At 47.4% G+C, this 25,284-nt stretch overlaps 1 protein-coding gene across 3 annotated transcripts in view; it reads right to left on the reverse strand.

Moving 5' to 3' along the window:
• The window catches only part of LOC144124470 (sorting nexin-4-like), a 129,664-nt gene that overhangs the window by 17,309 nt on the left and 87,071 nt on the right, over positions 1-25,284 (reverse strand). For all 3 annotated transcript variants that reach the window (XR_013313191.1, XM_077657158.1, XM_077657157.1), the window contains exons 8-9: positions 13,791-13,881; positions 11,127-11,266 (exon numbers count right to left, since the gene is read on the reverse strand). Coding sequence is in view for 2 of the 3 variants with exons in the window: in XM_077657158.1 (XP_077513284.1) it covers positions 11,127-11,266; positions 13,791-13,881 (231 nt within the window). In the remaining variant the exon portion in view is untranslated. The remainder of the gene's footprint in view (positions 1-11,126; positions 11,267-13,790; positions 13,882-25,284) is intronic.

A 25,284-nucleotide genomic window follows, 5' to 3' on the forward strand; every position in this document is an offset into this window, starting at 1 on the left:
CCGAAGGCCTCTGTTAATAAAATTGCCCGCTCCCCTTCGAAAAAAAAAAAAAATGCTGCCGAAAATGCTGAAGATGCAGTAAGGCCTTATGAGGCGGCTCCATCGCGCTAACACCTGTAAGCCCGTGACGAGCCACCTGTTTTGGACTGCTGGAAGAACAACACAAATGCAAGCAAGGGGCCAGGGAACACACACTGGCGTCGAAGCGGCGAGGCGGTTTCTAAAAAGGAAAAAGAAGTAAGCCGCGCGGAGCTGGGATTGGACTATCGGCGAATGCGGGGGCCGACATTTGAAGTTGCCGTGGGGCAGCAGTGAAGCTCAGAAACCGAAACTACGCAGCCAGGCTATTTTTTTGCCCTAGCGACAGAGGCCTTCCGATTGTTGCCACGCCTGCCATTATGCCCGCTAAAGAGGTGTGCAGGTCACAATGCACCATGCAATAGGCGAGATTTTAACAGGATCGCTTGCCCTATTGTGACTACTCGACGTGCCCCTTCAGGAGGCTCCCGCGGCATTCTGCAAGTAGGCTTTCCCGCACAGCGTAGTTTACAAAACGGGATGCCGGAAGACCCGCTCGGAGAGTGATGAAGGCGACAGGGCGCATTTTTCGGATGTGGGCATTAAATATGTAACGTATTACCGAAGGATTAAAAAAAAGCGCGATTTCGCGTTGCGATTGCTCGAAGCGGGCCGTCGGTCATCTTGTTCGCAGCACGGGTGATATGTGGAAAAGCCCTCTTGGGGAAATTCTCACGAGGTGAAGCCTTGCGGCGTCGGGATGTGGTCGGTCCGCGTGATAAACGGCGGAGAAGGAAGCGGATAGGACCTCTGTATTGTTTTCCTGGAATTTTTAACTCGATTATCGGCTAATTTGCTCGGATGGTGTGGTTTTGCCACCGTCGAATTTATGAAAGTATGCGCAGTATACGATCGCTGGTGAGAATTTGGGAATTTTCGATTATTTGGAAATTCACGAATAGTATCAATTTTCGAATACGAATACGAATTGAATATCAAACATATTCGATTCGTATCCAAAATTTCGAATATTCGCACATCCCTAAAATAAACATGTGGTACTTTTGCGCTCACAGGTACATTCAAACCTCCATGGAAATGCGACCGCGGTACCCGGGATTGAATCTGAAAGACAGCTGAGCCACCGCGGTGGCTCCAATGTGTCACATGCCATTTGTACAAACATTTGTACAAACAAATTTTTTGCGACAGGATATAACAAACCTCAAATGAATCCCATTGACCCTTTTGTGCATGTAAGTCGCGGGAGTTGCGAAAATCCGCGCTATAAGCGGTACTGCATTATAACCAAAACATCGTGTTTTTAGGCTCTTACTCACGCGAAACGGGCAACCTACCTTCCAAACACAATTTATTGCACATATTGCACACGCACACACATACAAAATAATCGCAACTGAACAAGAAACATTGTTTGCATCACAATTGCACACGTACGCACATACAAAATAACCGCAAATTGAACGCGAACAATGTTTGCATTAAAAGTGCATCATCGGAAGAATGTGGCGATTTTTTTCTGGCGGTGTTTTTTCACTGCACTTTGAATGATTCGTACTCAACAAAGCTTAAACATTGAAGTGCTTTGTCGCTCAAACTGTTTTTCGCGCAGTACATTTTCATTCTGCTCAGGTATTCGAGCGCATCTTTGCACGGCACATCTGGCATCGTGTCTACATCGTCCTCGCTGTCCGACTCATCTTCGGTCGCAAGCTCCACACCACTGCGCACAGCTGCGACAATCGCATCGTCCGTGCTTGCTTCGTCGCAGACAGCCAACTCATTTTCATCAGCATCGACATCTTCTTCAAAAGTGTCACGCTGCAGAAACAAAGTTACTCTCAACAAGACCAAACCACACGTCGTCGGCGTTGACTGCCCCATCGACGGCAACATTGCCCTGCTCATCGGCTTCAAGAGCCTCATCACGTACAAATCCAGCCTTTCGAAAGCACTTACTTTTTGTTTCGGCTTTCAACTGCCACCAGGAAGCAACAACCATGTCTATGGCACCCTTTAAATGCACCTTAAGGGGCTGCTGCTGCTGCATGTTAAGCAAAACTCTTTCGCAGATACGTTTCTTGTAGAGCGCCTTTACAGGGGCGATGACGCCCTGGTCAAGGGGCTGACTTTTAGCGGTAGTGTTTGCTGGCAAAAATTTGAAGTTGACAGCAGCCAACTTTGGCTGGACGTTATGAGCAGTGCAATTGCCAAGGATAAGCACAACCCGCCGCTTCTCTACCACCATATCCTCGTCAAACTTGCAAAGCCAGCTTGTAAACATCTCTTGCGTCATCCATGCCTTTTTGTTTGCTTTGTACGCCACTGGCAGGTACTCTCATTTTTTGAAAAAACGTGGCCTCGCCGATTTTCCAATGACAAACAGGCGACGCTTGTCGCAGCCATCCATATTTGCGCAAAACAGCACAGTATGCGCTCCTTTGAAGACTTCCGGCCAGAGCAGGGTTCGCCTCTCAGCGGAGAGTGCGGTTCGGCAGTAGGCTATAAAATATGCCAGCTTCGTCGGCATTGTATATGTCCCTGTCAGCATATGTCGACAGTATGGTTTCTAAATTTAAGTGGAGCCAGACTGCGACGGACTCGTCGTTAACTTCTCCACTTTCGCCGCACACAACTTTGCAGCTGATGCCATGACGGTCTTTGAACCATTGAATCCATCCATTAAGTGGATTAAAGTCATCGTGGCCTAACAGAACACCAAAGCACCTAGCTTTTTGTTGGTGCATGGGGCCACTTACTGGTATGCTCTGAGCCCGCACTTCTCGAAACCACCTGAAAAGTGCCACGTCCACGCCCTCGTACTTAGACGCACGAATTCTCTTGCACGAATTCTCTTTCGTGATTTCGAAGAAGAATCTTGCTGCAGTTGCTGCCGCACCTTCTCCCAATTCTTGAGGATAGTCGACACGGTTGTGTCCGATATCACGTATTTCGCCGCCACCGATGTCTTCTTCATTCCGCTCTTGACGTCCTTGATCACATGTTCCTTCGTTTCAAGCGATAAAGCATGCCGCTTTTTGACGTCGCCGCCATCACGAAAGAAGCCTGAATGCACGGCGTGCGTGCACAGAAGACAACAAAGAGACTGCAGTGAAAAAAAAAAACAACGACGGCTGCGCTCGGCTCCGTTGCTGGTTCTACCCTGCCCTCTGTGCAGCGCACGCCTGGATTGGGCGCTGCTACCATGACGTGTGCGCTTGCCTTCCCTCGGGCATCACATCGGGGCCGCCTGCTCCCTCTCTCGTTTGGTGGCGCGTCCGCCACGCTCTCTTTTCGCCGCTGCCTGTGCCTCCGCGCATATATACTCTGCTGCGCTCCGTGCCCAAATTTCATGGTTGCGCTGCGACCTTCAAAAAACCGCGCTATAGCCGGTTCGTACATCTGCGTATTAAGCGGTTGGCCTATACGTTGAGTTCTATGGCTGGAACACCGGTGGTCAGGGAAAGCCGCGTTATATCCGGTTCCGCGCTAAAAGCGGTTATATTATAAGTGGTCTCCACTTTATGTCAATTTGTAATGAAACTCAATGCTTCCGTACCCATTTTATGAGGCAAACTAAGATTACTGCACAGAACATGTAGAAGACTTTCCGGCCTGAGGATGAGAATGTATGTAGCGTTTTTCTGGACAGTTTGTCAGCTTCGGTGCATGGTTTGATGCTAGATCTGCAGTCTTCGCTGACAATCAGATGACAATCAGCCCTATGAATGATGCGCAGCTCAACAAAGTTGCCCAGGTCACTGGAGCTCCCCTGTTCTGCAACCTCCTCACTGCCCATGACGGCATGCAGTGGGAAACAAGTAGAAGGGAAAGTTGACCTAGCTGGTGCATGATTTTCAGCACCGGTCGCTTGCCTCTGTACAGACTGTGCCGTCATGAAGAAACGAAGGAGCAAAAAATTTCCCTTGACCAACATCAAAGAGTTGCGCGGGGCACAGAGAAGGCTAGCCTTTGGTCTGGCGTATGCATTCTCCACACAACAGTGCTGTCATGCGGTGAAACATTGTGGCTACAGTGCTCCTCCAGGAAAGGCAACAAAAATCGGTACGACATTGCTACCACATGCCCACTTTTACAGCTGTCTGTATTGGTTTCAGCACCTAGAAAAGGGAGCTAAATACTCTCAATTGGTTTTCCTTGTCCTCTTCGAGATTATTCCTTCAGGACCCATTTCCTAGGTGCTGAAGCCCATGGGGGCTGTCGATATACTAACTGGGGTGCGGTGGCAAGCCTGACATATTCAGTTAGTGTACGCAAATTCCACCTCGTAGTGGGCTCTAAGTGTGCTGAAGGTTCCCGCAACGCACATTGGCAGCAGACTAAACACCTTCTAAGTTTGCTGTTTTGTCTTTGGCATACATGACGGCAGGCAAGCCTGTTGGCATGTGACAGTTGTGACCAAGGTCACATACAGCTGTAGCAAAGAAATAGCAGGGCCCTTTCTACTTAGTTATAATGAGGTCCAACAGCATTTTTATGGAGTTTGCTTGACATGCTTGAAATGACAAGAATCCAAAATTTGGGCACATCTGATAGTCTGAAAAAGAATGAACTGTGCATGGATCAATCTTTAAAGTCATTCTAGATGAGAGACCTATATATATATATATATATATATATATATATATATATATATATATAATATATATATATATATATATATATATATACTGTAGGGGTTCCTCCCTAATCTCCCCACAGGAGGCCTTCTAGCGACTATGGATGTTTGCTCCCTGTATACAAACATCCTGCATGCCGACGGCATAGCGGCAACACTGGCAGCCTTCGAAAGCTCAAAATCTTCGGTAGATTTGGACAATGGAACTCTTTCCGTCCTTCTTGAACTGGTCCTGAATTCGAACAATTTTGAGTTTCATGGTGAGCACTACCTCCAGATGAGCGGTACTGCGATGGGCACAAAAATGGCCCCTAACTACGCTGGAATATTCATGGCGTCACTAGAAATTCCGTTCCTTGAGAAACAGCCAAAAAAACCACTTTTCTACAAGCGTTTCCTGGACGACATATTTCTTGTATGGGAACATGATGAGGCAAGCCTGTTGGAATTCATAGCTCAGTTTAATGCCCTGCACCCCTCAATCAGGTTCACCCACAGTATCTCCGACTCTAGAATTAATTTTCTCGACGTGCAGATATCGGTAGACGGCAACTGCCTTTCGACTACACTATACAAAAAGCCCACAGATAGGCAGCAATATCTTCATTTCCAGAGTAGCCACCCGAAACACTGCAAAACAAGCATTCCATACTCTCAGGCGCACAGATACCGAAGAATATGTTCTACAACAGAGGAATTTGACCAACATACAAGGACTCTCAAAGACGCTCTGTCACGACAGAAATACCCCGGGGAAATAGTCGATGACGCGATTGAACGCGCTCGCAACCTAGAGCGCACATCCATCCTGGCAGAAAACAAGGTCAAAGACGACAGCAAAACAAACTTAATCCTTACATTCTCCTCAACGGCTCCCAGAGTAAGTAACATACTAAGCCGTCATTTTAATATAATCAGACAGAGTAATAAGTTGTCACTAATATTCAAGGAACCGCCCAGAGTGGTGTACCGCCGGGACAAGAACCTGAGAGACTTGCTTGTCAATGCGAAAACAAAGAAGAACTCTACCCAGGGTGGGTGCCACCCATGCGGAAAACCTCGGTGCAAAGTCTGTCCGCACATTTTAGACACCAAACTGGCAAAATCCAAGTTCGACAGCTTTGTGTTTCACATAAGCGAAGACCTCGACTGCGACTCAAGCAATGTGATTTACAAACTTCATTGTGAGGTGTGTGGACAAGAGTATATTGGTCAGACCAAGACATCATTTCGCTTCCGCTTTAATAACCACAAAGCTCACGTGTCATCATTACCCAGCTTACCCCTTTCCAAGCACCTGCGTTTGCCACTCCACAGTTTCGAAAACATCCGCGTCATCCTTCTCCAGTCCGGGTTCCCTAGCACCTATTACAGGGAACAAAGGGAGTCATACCTCATTCACAAGTTTCGCACGTTCTCCCATGGCATGAACGCTACTCCTGGGAGGCTCTCCTGCTTGAGGGAGGCAACGTAGAAAATTTCACCCGTCATAGGATTTGGACAACATTATAAATCAAAATACGCCGGATGTTGTTTTTGACAACTTCAACCACGCTCTAAATGGCTGGGAATGTAGCTGTTTATTTTATTGTATATTGTTTATTTTGTCAGTAATCTCCTTTGTTCAACTTACAGCCAGCTTCCATGTTCTATCTGGAATAAACACCTATATTCTAACTCTATCACCTAGCCGACTGGGACCACGCGGCAGCCCCGCGGGCCGCAAACCTTTCACGGTTTCCGCACACATGTATTATTATTATTTTCTTCTTCTTTTTTTAACTTCCTTGCGATACATTTCTTGAATTCTGTGCTATGTCTTCCGCGCCCTATTCATTCTCATTAACCATTTGGTATTTGGTTGGCGCCCCATTCTATTCATATATACATTTTTTATTATTTTTTATTTTTTGTGTGTTAATATTTTCTTCTTTCAAAGTTCTCTTGTGCTAATAATTTTTCTCCTCTTTTTCCTTTTCGTTTTCTCTCCCAAATTCCTCTCTGCCTTCTCATTACGCACTCGGGCTTCGCTCAATATTTGTTGTCTTTTCCCCCCACGGCTGCCACTTTTTCACGGGAAGCGCACTGCCGGACACGGGTTGAAACGGCCTAGCTTATTTATGGGAAGAAGGGCGCCAGGATGTCTGGTAGCAAAAGCCCGACGGAAGGGCCTACCGAAGAAAGGAAGCAAAGATACGCATACGACACCACTGCAGGTTGCCGCTGCGGCGCGCAACAAGTGTCTCTCGTGCGCGTCCCCAGCAAGCGTCTCAGGATACCTGATACGGGTTGGCGGCGCGGACTCGGCGGCGTCTTGCGGGAGTGTCATAGAGAAGGGGAAGAAGGGGGGGGGAGTGCGGCCTCCCGGTGCACCGAGAGCCGTGTTTAACGCTCCTTCCCCTTTTCTATCGCTGTTCAAATTCGTTGTCTTTTCTACTCCTTTACTATTTCCACCTCCCCGTTTTGCTCTGCGTTTTTTCTGTGTTTAATTTAGCCACTGCCCCTGTGAGAGCTGCTGCGCGGTCCATTATACGGCCCCTTGCCCTCACTCTCAAGTTTGCTTTGAGGGCGGAGTTTATACATCCTCGCCCGCTTTGTGTCCTTATATTGACAAGACTGTTTCATTGTAAGCCTGCCCTGACGAAGGGAATACCATTCCCGAAACTGTTGGCACAATAAACCTTTAAAACGAACAGTCGCGTTTGTCGTAATACTGTACTTATATATATATATATATATATATGAAGTGTTTTTTGCATCCATGAACAGCAACAGATAAGCTGACCAAGTAGAAGACAACATGCAATGAGTGGCGGCCAAAGCCACGACCTTCGCAAGTCAAGTGCAGTGCTTTACCAACTCAGCTACAACAGCGGCCATCTCCCTTTCTACTTTCCACCCCGAACTGTGTTTTACTTGGGACTTGTGGTCTAAAAAGGATGCTTGACACTCATTGCTGCAGCTGGACATGGTCCTGGTGAGCATGCCGGAGGCTAATAAATGCTGAATTTTAACGGCGCAAGGACAGCTTTGGTCAAAGAGCGCCATGGCACAAGGCATTTTTTTCTTTACACAAGGTCGGGTCAAAGACCCATTTTTCAAGCATTTAATCCCAGAGAAGCTGAGCACCCGGTCAGTGGAATGCTGAAAAATTTGGAATAAAGTTCAGAATTTCACCTCTGATTTACATCCTCATAGAAGCGGGTGGTGCTACATTGTTTTCATGAGGTGCCTTTTCTTCAGTGAATAACAAAAAATGAACAAAAACAAAACCATTCGGCCCACTGATGAGACGGCCCTTTTATAGTATTTATCACTGGATGGCAGCACTACACTGTTCATTACCCTTTGTGCCACTGGTAGCATCACTACACTAAGGTTTTCGAGGCATATTTCTGATGCTTTTGCACAGTTACTTAAGAAATCGACAGCAGCAAGTACAAGTGAAAAGTTACACTTCTAATTTTACACGTCTCCGGAGTGGTGTTCCTCAAGGCAGCATTCTCGGCCCATTATTATTTAACATTTACGTAAATGACCTAGTAAACATTAGTGATCATACTAGATTTATCGTATATGCAGATGACACGAGTCTTTTCTTTCCTGGACCTAGCTTGACCAAACTCAAACATAACGCAAACAATGTACTTGAGCTTTTAACAAACTGGAGCGAGGTAAACTCTCTACTTATGTTTCGAAAATGAAAGCAGTTTTATTCTGCCCGAAAAACAAACCGGCGAACGTAACCTGAAATATTAGCCTTGCTGGATCCAACTTTGAAATGGTGTCTGTTGTCAAAAGTCTCGGAGTTCTTTTCCACGAAAACCTGTCGCAGGACGCTCACGCTCAAATGACTTCCTCCAAAATATCTCGTAGAGTCGGAATAATATCGCGCTTGTGTTTTGTTTTGCCGCAAAACATAAAATTATTGCTTTATCATTGCCTCCTTTTCTCCACACAAAGATATTGCTACTTAGCAGTAGTAGTACTACTGCTACGAACGTCACCAAAATACATACGTTGCAAAAGAGAGTTGTGCATATCATTTCTAATGCTGCTTATGACGTACACACTGGGCCAATTTTTGAGAAACTAGGTCTAGTTCCACTTCCTAATCTTTACAATACACTGCTTGCCTCATGCTATCAAATCCCGATGAAGAATAATGACCCTTATCTCAAGGAACCTGCAGCTCTGAAATTACGTCACACTGTCTATGACAGAAGGAACTTGAAACAGTGGCAGCTACCGTTCACGCGAACAAATTACGGTCGCCAGATTCTACGGTACACCTTGCCAACTGTGTTAAATTCTGATTTCCTTGCACATTCCCAACGTGCCTTGTGCAACGTTCTGTCTTTTTCATGTATAATATTGCTTTTTCTTGAGCCTATAGCCTCCTAGTTTGCATAAGCGAACTTACTTGTTAGCTACATTTTTTCGCATTTGTTGTTTTTGCTTGTGTTTTTTTTCCTCCTTGCACTGTTATTGCCTTGACATTTTTCTTTGTTTGTTATTACACCGTGCAAAAAACGAGTACGAATTTGTCCTAAGTTTTTGTAGTGTAAACCCTTGTCTCCATATATCGTTTCTTTTCCATGCATGAAGTCTAATTCTACTCGCTGTGAGTTTAATTTTTTCTGACATGTGTATTCTGTTTCATTTCCTTTTTTTTGTTTTAATTTGCATACACCTTTTTTATGTCAGCACTGCGTCGCTGTCATTTGCATGGGGTGTGGGCCTTGTCAAGCCTTTTTTAGGGCTTTTTGCTTGCCCCCCTCAACATCACTCCTGTCCAGTGGACGTTGGATGCTGAAAATAAAGTTGACTTTGACTTTGAGAGAAGCGCCACAGACTTTTGCTCGGGCTGCGCTTCTGGAGTGGCTATGCAGGACGGCAGCGAGCAGGGCAACATGCAGCATTCTTGCACCTCCATATCTTCACTGCACCATTGTCCCAACTCAGCGGTGCCTCCACTGAAACAGTGCTGCATGTGAACGCGATAAAACCAATCACGGCCAGCAAGGAATTCACTTGATGGGGTGCAGCTACCAAAATTCACGATGGACATTGCTGCAGCCTTTTATTTGTACATAATTTTCTGGCCCATCCAAATTCCAATCTTGGCTGAAATGACTGTCATGAAGTTGTTACTGTCCCACGTATGAGTGCCCTATAAGCAGGGCCCTTCATTTTTGATTAAAACTTCATCTGACTATTCTTGTACCCCGATTATATTTGTCAAAAATGGGGTTAAAGCCGATTTGTGCCCGAAAATGTACCTTCTAGACAATGCATGTTTTCCAGTGCACAAAGCTGAAAACACTGAACAAAAAGGAGCTGATATATTGTGCAGATTCCAGAGGGACAATGCCTTTGTTCCTGATTGATGAAGTAGTTTTGCTTCGCAGGCAGGCAGGCTGCCAGTGGCCTGGCACAGCGCAAGTTCGTCAGCTCGTCCTAGGCCTTTGCAGCTCATGTACAATCACACTGACAGGAGACGCTAGGGTCTCTCCTTTCCTTCCCCCATGCGTGAGCCCAAGCAACATCCACTTTCCTTTTTGTGGACGTTCATCTGTGACGGTTTGCGCAGCCATGGCACAGGAGTAAGCCGGACTTTGCAGCAGCAGAATCTGCTGTTTGGCGCCGTTTAGAGCAAATGTTGCAGCAGTTTCACCCGCGGTTCTTTTTAGTAAAACAGTAGTGTTTCTGGATGCTCTGTTTTCCCATATAATATGCTTTTTACCGCAATTTTCAAAAGACAAATCAATCAAGTTCTATGCATTTGCTGACTGCTCCTTTGTGGAATGCAACCTGCAGCTTTCTCACTCTAAAGAGTGCAAAAACACCCACCAGCCAGATGGCAGCACTGCTGCTGCCATGCTGTGCTGCAGAATAATTTCTGCCCCTTTGCATACTACAGCCACAAACACTGATACGGTACAATTAATGTGGAAAAGACTGAGCACTTATGGGGAGTTTGCGGTAGCAGCGGTCTCAATGAAACATTGGCTGTCGTAATGTGGTATTGTATCATAGCAACTAGTGCGTTCCATGTGAAATCTCACTGTCAGCCAGCCCACCTGAGTGTCCAAACACATTGCAAGCAAACGAAAACATTCGACAAAAGTCTGTCTGGTTGGATACAGAGATCAAAGCACGATGGCCAAACACTGCGAGGCATCTGACCACAAGGCTGACTTGGAAGGAACCACAGTGCTAGACACTGAGCCATGCCCGCGCAGGAGGCTCTTACTTGAGTCATGGCATATTCCGCAGATGCAGGGGAATGTTAACACTCTCTCTAAACCCTTCCCCTCTCTTAGCCCCAAAGTTTACGGTCAGCCACACCGGATGAAGGAACCGAGTAGGTTCCAAAACATCGTGTTATGCCTTTTTTGGTTGCCGTTATTTTCGAACTTAAGCACTGCGAGCAGAGGCCACTCACTGCTTGCTCTGTGCTGCTGCTCGGATCTCGATGTCCAGATTGACCAGCTGCTGCTCCAGCGCCTGCACTTTCTGCTCAGGCGTGGACGATGGGTGCAGCAGGCGGGACACCAGGCCCTGTTGGCTGCCTACTACCAGGCTCTGCACACATGGGGAGAAGACACCAAGCCTGTGGGCGACTCCAAGCATAAAGGCAAGTGGTCAAAAGACTACAGGGCTTAAAGGTGCTGCGAAACACTGCTTGAAGGGCTATATTTCAGATAAATTCTTTATGTTACACAGATGTTGACTAAAAAAGATTTAGAGGAATTGGCACATGGGTATAGGAGTTACTCAATGAAGAAATTTCAAAATACAAGCAAACAAAATGCTGCCCTCAACTCGATTTTCGCGCAGCTTCCCATATCGCTCTCCCAATGACGACACTTGTGGGGACCAATCAAAACAGCCTATCTCAGCATGTCGTGGAAGTTTGCACACCATGTCAGCCTGTAACTTGTTCTTGCCAAGGCTGGCAGCGTCGTTTCCATGGGTACAACAACCATGTGGATGCCCAGCGATGCAGAGGGGAGCATTGATCAATGGCCTTCCCTGACTTATTCAAATTGGAGCGCGAGATATTGTGACGGAGTGATGACCTGTGCAAGATACTTTTTAGCATAGCACGTACTGCAACCGCCACCGCTTACCGTGTCCTGCCACTGCGCGCTGCTGATGGAATGTGGCACCATCTGTCGCCGCTGCCCAGTGATCCTTCACAAGCTGATGATGTGCACTGGTAAATGTGAAACGAATGGCTTTTTTCTTTGTGTCCTTCCTTGGGACCGAAATGAACGCTTGTAGAATGCAACGGCTCGATCAGATTGATTCCGCCAAGCCGTTCTCAGATGCAGAGAGAGTACTGTTAAGTGCTGTGTGCTGGGCCATATGTGTGCACAAAGATGTGCAAAGTCCTTCGATGCAAAACAATAGCCAGAGCTTTTGGTGGTAGTTTCTTGTTTTGTTTTGCAGTGCTCCTACGTAAGGCAAATGTGCTGGGTTTGTTGTCCAATTATCAAGCTCCTACCCGATGATGTCATATCCACTACTAAAAACCACCACTGTGAGGTGACACCATCAGTGGCATGAATTTATTTTCGCAAGCTAATTAAAATATTGTCACGTTGGCGTTGGCGTAGAGTCAGCAACGGCGTTAAGTGACCGAGAGTCAGTAGCGGGTAGCCGCTACTGACTCTCGGTCACTTAACGCCGTTGGTTTGTCAGGCCATTGCCGAAAGGTTTGTCAGCCCATTGCCGTGTGTGTCATTGTATACCACTCCTAAAAAAATGTGTGGTCTTGAAAATGCACAAAAACCGCTTAACACGAGAGATAATTGAAGCGGAATGGATTTCCTTGTTGGAAGATGATTGTGTGAGTAGCCCTTCAGTAGCTCTGTTGCCAAAGGAGCTCTTATATCTGTCTGATATGCGTTGCTAGCTGTGGTTTGATAGTAATTGTATGATAAGTCAGTATATAAAAACCACCCTTCTTTTACGAAATAAATCTTTGTTGGAAGTTAGCGCTTGTGGTGTCGTCTTTCTGTGTCCCTGTCTTTTTTGCGCTATGAATTCTACCCTTGATTACAAGGTTTAACGTCCCAAAGCAACTCGGGCTATGAGGGACGCCGTAGTGGAAAGCTCTGGATAATTTTGACCACCTGGGATTCTGTAACGAGCACTGACATTGCACAGTACATGGGCGTTTAGCACTTTGCCTCCATTGGAATGTGATCGTTGTGGCCCAGATCAAACCCGTATCTTTCAGGCCAGCAGTCGAGCCCCATAACTACTCAGCCACCGTGGCAGCCCATTTGGGCAAAATCTGATGCTGCCTGCGCTGCAAAGGGTTTGCCCGACTGCTTTACCTAGTAGCGTGCCCAACTATACGGCCTAAAGTGATTGTTTTGTACCTGGAAAACTGTACAAGCTAGAACTTTAAGTATTGCTATTGAATAGGCAGATATTTTTTATGTTACATATTTTTTTTTCAATATTTCCTTTTTGGATACGAGCATATCTTTGCAAGCATTGTGTAAATTTTTAGATTATAAGCTTAATTTTGGAAATAAAATTTGATAAGTAAAGATAAAACACTTTAACGAAGCTCACATTAATAAAAATTGCTTATTGGCCTCATTTCGCATTAAAATTTAAACATCTCTTCTTGGATTTAAAAAAAATTTATAACAAAAACCCACAAAATAGCAAGAAAATCTGAATTAAGGTCTTACTGTAAAAGACAAGGACAAGCGCAGTGCATCCACAGGAATCTTCAGGATGACACCCAGACACTTGATCATGCATTAGACCTTTCTTATATTGCACAACCAACAAAGGCAGCAGTGCAATCAGTGATAGCCATACAAAGCCACTCAGCTAAGTCGGGAGGGTGCCACAATACCAGCAAATGAAAAACCTCAAGGCTTTTTCCCACCCTCTCGAGAGATGAACATGTTACCGGATGCATGTAGCATAATGCCACTAGTTCCTCCACGGAAGATTGCACCCACACCCCTCAGACATGCTACCAGCAATCCATGCCACTCTCAAACAGCAGTATGCTGCTAAGAGCCCTGGCAGTTATTCCACCGACAACCACTGGCCAGCTCCTTGTGGCCTCACCCACCATCTCGGATCGCTGCGACTCCCTGGCTGCATAGAGGCTCTTCTTGCGCTCCAGCTCGTACTGCAGCAGCTCCTGGTGCCTGCATACGGCCCTGGGATGAGGGAGGGAGAGCCAGCCACACAAGCATAAAGGTGTGTGCGAAAATGAATTTTTTTCTTTTCTAAGTACAAACAACACACCAATCAAGGAATGAGCAGCACTGCGCTGTTTGCCTCAGAAAGTGTGCTTTTTGCAGCTTGCATTCCTTTTGGCTGCACCACTGTTGAATGCACTTCTCTCCACGTCAAATTTCCTGCCCGCCGCATGCTTCCCATGTTAGAGAGCAAACTCTGAGACTTTCAATTTAAAGCCCGTCATGCAGCTATTAAGATGCTTGCCCACTGCACTATCAGCCACGACAGCAAAAGCCTAAAAAAACTGGAGCTGGGGATACTGGCGCCGATATGGACAGTGGGAGTTTGTGGAGGAGGAAAAAAGCTGATGATCATGATTTTCAGCCTTGCACGCCATCCATGCGCGGTGCCTGGAAGCTGCTCTGCATGTGCATTCCAAAGGCTATTCCAGCATGGGTTGTGGAAAGGTTCGGTGCAGCCCTTACAAATATCTTACTTTGTTTGTTTTTTAAATATTTCCTTCAGGAAAACAGGTTGCGACCCGTACACGAGTGCAATGCTTGCACACATTTAAACGGTATCTTGTTCCTGACTAGCTGGGTTCAAGAACGCTTTTCCCAGCAGGAGAAAGCTGCCAGTCCAACACGCCTGTCCTGTTTTCCACAGGGTCTGGCAAATGCTGTGCACATTTGAGGGCACCAAGACACAGCTTGTCTTTTCTGATCACATGCCACGTTCTCTATGAAAATACTAAATACTAGAAAAACTCAACACAATTCGCCTAGTTAGCACTTTGGCAGAAAGAAATGATTTATTGTTAAATGCTGAAAAAACTAGGGCTACTATGCTCCATCCTACCACCGACTGTACCTTATGATTGTGCAGAGTTGTAGTGAGATAGAGGTGCGAAATTCGAAGTCACTCGGTGTTACCCGCTGAATTTTGCCCTCGCATGTTCACATAAATGACCTCACCATGTCGTGCAGCATCACTGTTCCACATTTCCAAGGACCGTAAATGATATGTTTTATAATTCTCTATTTTCATCAATGATGGCCTGCACTGCATTTGTTTCGGGAACCACAATAAAAGACAATATCGGAAAGCTTCAGAAAACGTCCCATCCGCATGGTTTGCAAAGCGCCCTATGTGTATGAGCATGGGCTTTCTAGGTATTAGAGTTTAGACAAAATGCTGGCCTAAATCTGGAAAAACACGCTTCCATCCAAAGTCAATGCTCAGAAAAATGGGTAGTGGACGAATGATGCACTGGTAGTGGAAAACAAGGCTTGGGATTTAGACTTGAAACACTTTCATATGATTTCACGAAGGATGACAATGCAGATGCCGAGTCTTATTTCACTGAAGGGGCTTGTATGACAAGATTTGCATACAAATGAAATGCCGATGTGGTTTTCTTGTTCTTTTGGACTGTTTTCTGGATTACTTTGTTGTTGTTTCCACTCACTATGTTTCAATTATGTTTAAATGTAGTTCTGCGATGTTGTCGAAGGTCTGCTCCTGGCGCTTGCACCTCCCCAGTACCTCGAGGAGCTGTCGTCTGCCAGCAAGCATCCCATTCTGTGACTTTGGCACTTCCCCAGTACCTCGAGGAACTGCCCTCAGCCACCGACCATATTCCATTTTGGCGCGTTGACGAAGGTCCTCTCTCGTCACCTGCATCGTCCGACCACGCTTCACACGTTGGGGTGCCTGCGCTATCTCGCAGCAAAGAAGGCCTGCCCGATGTGTGCACTCTACAACCCAAAGGTGCGACGCGGGACGGGACCTATTTGACACCTTCTCCGCTCTTCCGTGCGAAGGAAGACGTCAGCTGCCTCGACGAGTATCCACGGCTCCCCTCGGGCGGGCCAACCTGGCCAGCATTTGCAAATGTAAGGTTAAACTTACTGAATGCACTTCCACATGTTACAGTGCCTGATTACTACGTTTTATTTATGAATGCACACATTGGACTTCCTCGTGCATGTTTTGCTGTCGTTTGCCACCTTCTTTCAGTACATTTTCTTTACCACTGCAGCATGCGCTGCACATTGATTTCAGTAAACCTTTCACACAACGTCTGGGGCATGATGCAAGTCGGGCCTTTTCTAGCCTTTTTGCCCATGCTCCAACACCATTTTGATGTTGAATAAAACTACTTTATATAGTGCTGAGAGAACAGAAGCACATGCTTCTGAAGCCATAGTTTCACCACATGGGCATTCATGCTAGCTGACATATTTTTCGATACAAGGCGCTACATTGATACATACACAAAGAGACAGGACAACAAGCACAGGTGCCTGCTTCCAACTGTTTATTACACCATAGGAGCACATGTACTTATAACATCCAGCCATGCCCACATTCATGACTTTGAACTCGGCAGTTACTGAAACTTATCCACTGCCTTATCGTACTTAAGAAGATCGAACTCAGCCTTATACAAGTTCGTCGATGCATCACTTACGCACTCGCTTGCCTTTTAACGCAACAGCATTAAAGGCCCCATTATCCAGAAAATCCGGCATCAGCACTGTCAGGTTGCAAGTGAAAAATCACGAGCATGACTCTGGCAGGTGCTGTAACCTAGAAGGCAAGTGGGCCACATAGGTCACATGAGCTTGCGATGTCATCACAGCCTGCCCGCCTGACAATGAGCAAACTGCCCCCGTGGCAGTTAAATTAACAACTGGTCACTCGGGAAGAGCAACCGGGGCTACATAAGGCCCACTGCTGGGAGCGCCTCCCATCGCAAGGTATACTAGCGCATTGCTTAACCGCTGCACCACTGCGCCAGGAGCCATAGGAGGATTCTCAGGGATCTATGAATGTAAAGTAGAGAATGACCTTGTGCATATACGGGAATTAACCCATTACACTATTGTGTCATACCCTTACCGCAAAACTTAAGTGTTCTCTCCAATTTTTTCTTTATATAGTATGCCTCTAACACAATCCGCTCCTTTTGAACCTTGCTTCAGCCTAGGATCCTCACACAGTCAAATTGTGTCTGACACTTACATGTGTTAACTTGCATGACCAAATTGGCATGTTTATGATCATTATTTTCTACCTTTTGCCATTCTACCTAAGATGGTCGTTAATATGCATCACCCGGTTTGCCCATTAACTTTCCACAGGTCTGACGGAATAGAACTGGTGGAGCTAAGTTAATAAATAAAGTTAATAAATAAACGCAAGGTAGCCGACATAAAAAAGTTAAAAATGGATAGAATCGAGCATGCCCTAAAGAACGGAGGTAGCCAAAAGGCAGTGAAGAGGAACCCAGGAATAGGTAAAAACCAGACGTGTGCGCTAAGATTTGTGTTTGCGTTGGGTTTCATGGCACATAGGCAGCTAAGGCCATCATGCGCCAAATGCAAGGTATAGAAAATGGTCTTGTGCCGGATTGTATATGACAGAAATGAAGCGGTGGTGTAAAGGACCTAAAATGTTATTTCTCACCATCTAGTGAAGGTAAAAGGCAGAATTTTTCGAAATGGCCAATGGTAAAAGCTTTAAAATAGGTCAGGTAACCTCAGCGGCCATCCTTTGCATAGGAACGATGTCGAGGCCCCCAACCAATGAAATACACACCTCAGCATTCTTCTCAGGAATGAAAAAGTGGCTGAGGTGTATCACATAAAAGTGAGGCATTTACAGTTCATTAAGACAACCAACCTCACGTAAAAAGTTAAAAACATAAGAAATGTCAACAATTGCATTATTGTTCAAGAGTAGTGCTGGGTGAAATGGAATGCATTGATCATAAAATTGACTAAAATACTTTTTCCTTAGTTTTTCTAGGTTTGAACACGCGAATAAGATATGGTTTAGTGTGAGCTCGCCTCCGCATCTTTCACAAACAGGTTTGTCTTCTTTTGTAAGTAAGTAGTTGTGTGTCAGGTGTGTGTGTCCTATGCGAAGATGACATAAGATTACTTCAGTGAAACGTTCCTGGTGTCTGCATGACTTCCATTCCCCCAAGGTGGGCTTTATGAAGTGTAGTTTGTTGTTGAGTTCATTATCCCACTCTTTCTGCCATTTGTTCTTTAACGTGTTATGTATCAACTTCATGCAGTTCATGACATGCATCTTCAAAGCGTAGTAATAAAGGTCTGATTGATTGTGGTTTATTGTTGAACAGTCTTCTAGATGTGCACTTGGTAACTATGGGGTAACAAAAGTGTTTTGGTTAGGATCTTATTTTTAGTACATACGAGCAGGTAAGCATTGCTCTTCTGTTTGCAAGAGATTGTTCATTTGTTTCTACATATTGCCACGCTGCTGACTTTCTGCCGGCGCCACCTGGAGGTCGAACTATGTTCCCGAGCGCGTGGCCGAACGTCTTCTTTGTCCAGAACGAGCGCGGCGGTGTTGGCAAACCTCGCCCGAGTGAACAGTTTGGTTCTCTGTATTTTTCGCCGGTGACATTTTCAGAATCGGTCCTTTGTTGTTGGGCAAGGGTGGACGTGGTGAGAGCACCAAGAAAAGCGGAATCGTCGTCGGACTCGTCAGTGGGGCACAGGATTGGGGCGCGGGATAGACAGTCAGCATTGCTGTGTTTCTGGCCAGACTTGTGCCCGATGGTGACATCAAATTCTTGTAACCGAAGACTCCATCGAGCAAGCCGCCCCGAGGGATCCTTCAGGTTCGCCAACCAACAGAGTGAATGGTGGTCGCTCACGACCCGAAACGGGCGGCCATACAAGTACGGACGAAATTTCGTAACGGCCCACAGCACAGCTAGACATTCCTTTTCCGTTGTGGAATAATTGACTTCTGAACGGGACAAAGTGCGACTGGCGTAAGCAATCACGCGTTCTAGACCATCCTGCCGCTGAACAAGGACCGCGCCGAGGCCAACGTTACTAGCATCAGTGTGCAGTTCAGTGTCGGCCTCTTCGTCGAAGTGGCCAAGCACAGGCGTACACTGCAGACGGGACTTGAGTTCTGTGAAGGCGCTGTCCTGGTCTTGGCCCCAGATGAAGGATTCAGAATCCTTCGTCAGGCGGGTCAAAGGCTCTGCTAGCCGGGAGAAATTGGGAACAAACCGGCGATAGTACGCGCAGAGGCCCAAGAAACGACGCAGGCTCCGTTTGTCTGTTGGCTTAGGGAAGGCAGCTACGGCGGCCGTCTTTTCGGGATCTGGACTAACACCTCGTGCGCTGACAATGTGACCAAGAAACTTCAGCTCTTGAAATGCGAAGTGACATTTCTCTGGCTTGAGAGAGAGACCAGCGGAACGTATGGCCTCGAAAACAGCACGCAAGCGTTTCAGGTGCTCATCAAACGTGTCAGAGAAGATCACGACATCGTCAAGATATACGAGGCATGTCTGCCACTTCAGACCGGACAGCACGGTGTCCATCATTCGTTGGAACGTGGCAGGGGCCGAGCACAAGCCAAAAGGGAGTACCTTAAACTCGTATAAACCGTCTGGCGTAATAAAGGCGGTCTTCTCTCGGTCGCGTTCGTCGACCTCTATTTGCCAATACCCACTGCGGAGGTCGAGGGATGAAAAGAAGGTGGCATGGCGCAGGCGGTCTAGGGAATCATCAATGCGGGGCAGAGGGTACACATCTTTTTTCGTGACGGTATTCAGGCTCCTGTAATCGACGCAGAACCTGAGGGTGCCATCTTTCTTCGTGACGAGAACAACAGGCGATGCCCAGGGGCTCGTGGAAGGTTGGATGACGTCGTCCTGGAGCATCTGTGTAACTTGGCGGCGGATGGCATCGCGTTCTTTGGAAGACACGCGATAAGGACGCTGGCAAATTGGTCTTTGGTCGTCAGCAACGACAATTCGATGCTTGGTAAGCGGCGTCTGTCGGACCTTGGAAGTTTCCGCAAAACAGTCGCGGAAGGAATAGATTAGGCTTTGCACGCAGTTTTTCTGACTGGCCGAGAGGTGCGGGTTCACGTCAGTCGGAATGGCTGTAGCCGTCGCGTCGCCGAGGTCTGACGTGGTGGATAAAGAGCACTGCCTCGTACACTCTCCAAGCTCGTCAAAATGAGCGACGACTTCTGACTTCGTCAAATGTTGCGGTTCACGAGTAAAGTTCGTGACTAAGATTTCGGTACGACCATTGGCAAGGTCTACTAGGCCTCGGGCGACACAAACTTGCCGAGCGAGTAGCAGGGACATGTTCGCTTCAGCAATGCCAAGAGCGCCATGAGTTCCTGAAGGTTTATGATCGCACCATACTCGTGAAGGAAATCCATGCCCAGTATGAGGTCCTTTGAACAGTCAGCTAACACGGCAAAGGAGCCGGTGAAAGTAAGACCACGGATTTGGATGCGGCAAGTGCAAACGCCGATTGGTGTCACGACATGGCCACCGGCAGTGCGGATCACGGGTCCACACCAAGGCGTCAGAACCTTACGGAGTGTCATGGCTAGCTCCCTGCTAGCCATAACTGTTCATAACTGTCGACGGTTACTAAAATTTCAGCGGAAACTAATCGTTCGCAGCACGTCGGTGGGGTCGTCGGATCGGGTCGTTGACGCTCGGGCCGTCGTGTCCAATCGTCGGGTGGAGGCTGTTGACTTCGTGCAGCGGCGGCGGCCCTACCCCCGGAGGACGCCGTCTTCAGTTTTCCCGCCGAGGGGACGTGCCTCCGAACTGACCGGAGGTTGAGGGCCGACTGGGCGTAGCAAAGCGCCTCGGGGATGGCGATCGCGACTGTCGCCGCTGTGAGGTCGGGGGCCGCACTTGAGAGTTCAGGTACTCCTCTATGTCCCGCGGTCTTTCACCATAGCGCGGTCGAGGCGCGTCCGGTGGGAATCCTCTCAGACCCATCCGCCGGTACGGGCAATTCCGCAGAACATGGCCGGGCTCCCCGCAGTGGTAGCAGAGCGGACGATCGTTGGACGTTCGCCACACGTACGCTTTGCGGAATGGAGGGCACGGGTCCTGCTGCTGCTCGATGGGACGCACGTATCGATGGGGTGGTGGTGGTTCGGCAACGGGGCGAAACGCTTGCGGCGCCGGGGCAGGTCGGCGCAGGGCATCGCTGTAGGACATTACGTGCGGCTCCGAAAGGGGTGCTGGGGGTGGCTGCACCGCTCGCCGGATTTCGTCACGGAGAACATCGCCTGTCGAAGGTACGCTTTCTGACGGAGCACTCAAGTGGAGGTGTCGCAGTTCTTCGCGGACAATGCTCCGCACAAGCGCTCGCAGCGCCTCATCCCCGGGGCCTGGCAAGGACGTGCAGTACTGAGCGGCCGCTACATTTGCCTGACGGCCGTATTGGGCACTCCGTTCCTGCAAGGAACGTTCTATGGTCGTCGCTTCCTTGGCAAAGGCGGCGACAGTTCTGGGAGGGTCGCGCATGAGGCCAGCGAACAGCTGCTCCTTTACCCCACGCATAAGGTGCCTCACCTTTGTAGCTTCGGGCATGGCTGGGTCGGCCCGATTGAAGAGGCGGGTCATGTCCTCAATAAACATGGCCACGCTCTCGTTGGACTGCTGTGACCTGGAGCGAAGGGCAAGTTCGGCATTCTCCTTTCGCTCGCTCGAACTGAACGTGGCGAGCACCTCGCGGCGAAAAGCTGCCCAGTTAGAGAAGGACGCCTCGTGGTTCTCGAACCACGTTTTCGCCGAGTCTTGCAGTGCGAAGTACACGTTCAGCAGCTTTCGCTCGTCGTCCCATTGGTTGAACGCGGCCACACGGTCAAAACCGGCCAACCAATCTTCTACATCCTCGAACCGGTCGCCGTGGAAGGATGGTGGCGACCGAGGTGCAAGAAAGACGAACGGCGGGGCACTGCCGAAGGACTGACCTGTCTGGCTGCCAGTGGCGGAAGTCATGGCCCGAGCAGGAATCGTGAGTGGCTCAAATTCGGGTTGCAGGCCTCGCAGGCGACGGCTAGCTTTGTGGACAGGTGTGGCGTCTGCTCGTCGGGGAGAAGCGTCAGGGCTATCGTCCCGGTCAGCGTACATGGGATAATACCCAGCACCTCCACCAAAAATGTCACCGGCGAAAAATACAGAGAACCAAACTGTTCACTCGGGCGAGGTTTGCCAACACCGCCGCGCTCGTTCTGGACAAAGAAGACGTTCGGCCACGCGCTCGGGAACACAGTTCGACCTCCAGGTGGCGCCGGCAGAAAGTCAGCAGCGTGGCAATATAGACTGTTTATTGGGGATGTTCTGTATGCACCAGTTGATAAACGGAGACCCAGGTTTTGTATAGGATCCAGTTTTTTGAGGTATGATGGTCTTGCAGACCCATACACAATGCATCCATAGTCCAAAGTGGACCGTACTACGGAGCGGTAGATCTGTAAAAGGCATAACCTATCGGACCCCCAATGTTTCCGTGAGAGTATCTTCAGTATATTTAGCGATCGGGAAGTTTTCTTTTTGAGGGTGTTTATGTGAGGTAGGAATGTGAGCTTTCTGTCAAAAGTTATGCCTAGGAATTTATGCTCTTTTTCTACTTGTAGAACAGCTTCATTCAAGTGCAGGGTGGGATCAATCTGCACGCCTCTTTTCAGTGAGAAAAGGACGGCAACTGTTTTTTGTGCCCAAGTCGCTAGTTTGTTCAGTGTAAGCTGTGTCTGTCTTTCGTATGTTGATAAACTGGATGATGTGCATGAAACTTGAAGGTCGTCAACATATACGGAATACATGATGGACTTTGGAATTATTCGCGATATTGAGTTCATTTTTACAATAAAGAGCGTGGTACATAGAATACAGCCCTGCGGTACGCCATTCTCATGGATGAATTTTTTCGAAAGCGTGCAACCTAGACGTACACGAAAGGAACGGTCAGAGAGGAAGTCTTTTAGACAGTTTAGCATCCTGCCACGGGTACCTAGATCCGCGAGGTCACGAAGAATCCCAAACCTCCAGGTGGTATCGTAAGCTTTTTCCAAGTAAAAAAATATTGCCAGACAATGCTGTTTGTGTATGAATGCTTCACGGACTGTGTTTTCAAGATGGACGAGATGATCGTTTGTACAGCGTGCTTGTTTAAATCCACATCATGAATATCAAGAAGTTTTCGCGATTCTAGGATGAGCCTTAACCTAATGTTTAGCACACTTTCAAAGCTTTTAGCAAGACAACTCGTAAGTGCTATTGGCCTGTAACTACCAGCCGAAGTTGACAGTTTTCCAGATTTCAGGAATGGCACAACCACGGCGTTTTTCCACGCCTCTGGCATTTTTCCAGACTGCCATATTTTATTGAAGAATTTCAGAAGAGCTTCTACAGCATCTTCGGAGAGGTGTGCAAGCATTTCATAATGGATTTCATCTGGGCCTGGTGCCGTCTATTTGTCAGTAATTAATTTATTGTAATGTTCATTTGCACTGCCACTGGTCGGCAGTCATTGTTTTTCAGTTGTGTTCTTGTATTTTAAAAATGAGTGTGTGTAGTGTGAGGAGCTCGAAACTGTGGCAAAGTGTTCTCCTAGTTTGTCGGCCTGTTCGCTAATGCTTGTTTGTCTATCCGGAGATGTTAGGAAAGGAATTGTGAAGGGAGAAAAGCCGCCATTAAGTTTGCGGACTTGGTCCCACATTTGTTTTGATGCAACTGAACTATTTATTGACGATACGCAGTTTTTCCACAAAGTTTTTTCAGCATTGCGACGGATATGTCGTGCTTTTGCTCTCGCCTTTTTAAAATCTATGAACCTGTCGTGTGTGGGGTATCTTCGGAAAGTTCCCCAGGCTTTGTTTTGATTCTTTTTTGCTTCTCTGCAATCTTGGTTATACCAAACCTTGTTGTTTCGACGTACTAGTCCTGACGACTGCGGAATAAGCTAGACGTGCAGCCTCAATTATACATGTTGTAAAAATTTCATTTTTTTCCTCAAGGCTAAGATCACCTGAAAATATTTTTTCGAGACAGGCCTTTTCTTGAAATAGTGGCCAGTCCGCTAAGTGCAGTTTCCAACGGCGTGGTTTAGTTGGAATGATTGGTGGTGGTGATGAAAAGTTAATTATCACTGGAAAGTGATCACTTCTGCATGGGTTGTCAAGAACATTCCCCTTAAAATCTGTAAAAACGGATGGAGAGCTAAAAGATAAGTCTATGCAACTCATCTTTCCTGAGTATGGAGTGCAGTATGTGGGTTTGCCTGTATTGAGCAAGGAGACGTTGTTGCATAGAGTAAAATCTTCTAAAACCCAGCCGCTAGTGTTCGTCTGTTCACTCCCCCAAAATGGGGAGTGCGCATTAAAATCTCCAACTACCAGATATGGCTCTGGTAACTGATTAAAAAGTGCTTCTAGGTCATGGAGTGTTACTGTGAGGTGTGGTTGAAGATACACTGTGCATATGGTAATTGTTTTAAAGCTAATGACAGTGACTGCAACGGCTTCATAATTCGTCTGGAGCTTGATTTCATGCGTTGCAACACCGCTCTGAACTACAACAGCAATGCCTCCAGAGAGCCTATTCGCCTGCTCACGGTCATGGCGAAAGACTTTATACTTTTTACAAATATTTTTGTGTAAAGGTCCCAAATTGGTCTCCTCAAGGCACAGTGCCACAGGAGACAGAGAATGTAAGAGATCTGTTGCATCACCATAGCTATTTAAAATTCCATGGCAGTTCCAGTGGATAAGAAACGCCACTATAAATTCTTAAAAGGATGTATTCTGAACCTCAGGTCCCTCCTTTTTGAGGGCCTGTTATCATGATTTTTTCCTTTTTTTCGGTAAAGGGAGCCCTGCCGCCGTTGTGGCCGAGGCGAGCTCTCAGTTGTATCCATCGCCTCAGTGGAGGCGCTGGAGTTCCGCGGGGAATCCACCGTTAGGGGGGTAGTGGACTTCTCCCAAACGGGGGAAGCCTTGCGGGCTGCCGACTTGGTGGCCGGCGGGCCCGTTTGCGGGGGTGGCATAGCAGCTCTCGCTGCATCTGCCAGGGGCGCGGATGGCCCTGCCTCAACCTCACTTAGTGTGAGCTGGGCAGGTGCCAAAAGCAGCTGTGATGCGCCGCGCCCCTGCACCACATCGGCGAAGTTTGTGTGAGGAGTGATGGAGAAAGTGCCATGTGACATCGCATAACGCCTTCTTGCCTCTTTAAATGTGATATTATCTTTTGTCTTTCTTGTAATTATTCACTTTTCTTTCTTCCAGGCAGGACAAGACCTTGAATAAGCAGCGTGGTCGCCTTTGCAGTTTGCACAGCATGGCGGAGCATCGCAGTCGTCTGATTGGTGGTCATTTGAGGCACATTTAGTACGGGTGTTACGGCTGCGGCAGCTTTGTGAGCCGTGACCGAACTTCTGGCATTTGAAACAGCGTCTAGGGTTGGGTATATAAGGGCGAACGGAGATTTTTGCATAGCCTACCTCGATTAGCTCGGGTAGGGTGCAAGAGGCAAATGTCAGGACCAGGTGTTTTGTTGGAATTTC

This window comes from Amblyomma americanum, chromosome 3, assembly GCF_052857255.1.
Source record: "Amblyomma americanum isolate KBUSLIRL-KWMA chromosome 3, ASM5285725v1, whole genome shotgun sequence".
Lineage (NCBI taxonomy): Eukaryota > Metazoa > Arthropoda > Arachnida > Ixodida > Ixodidae > Amblyomma > Amblyomma americanum.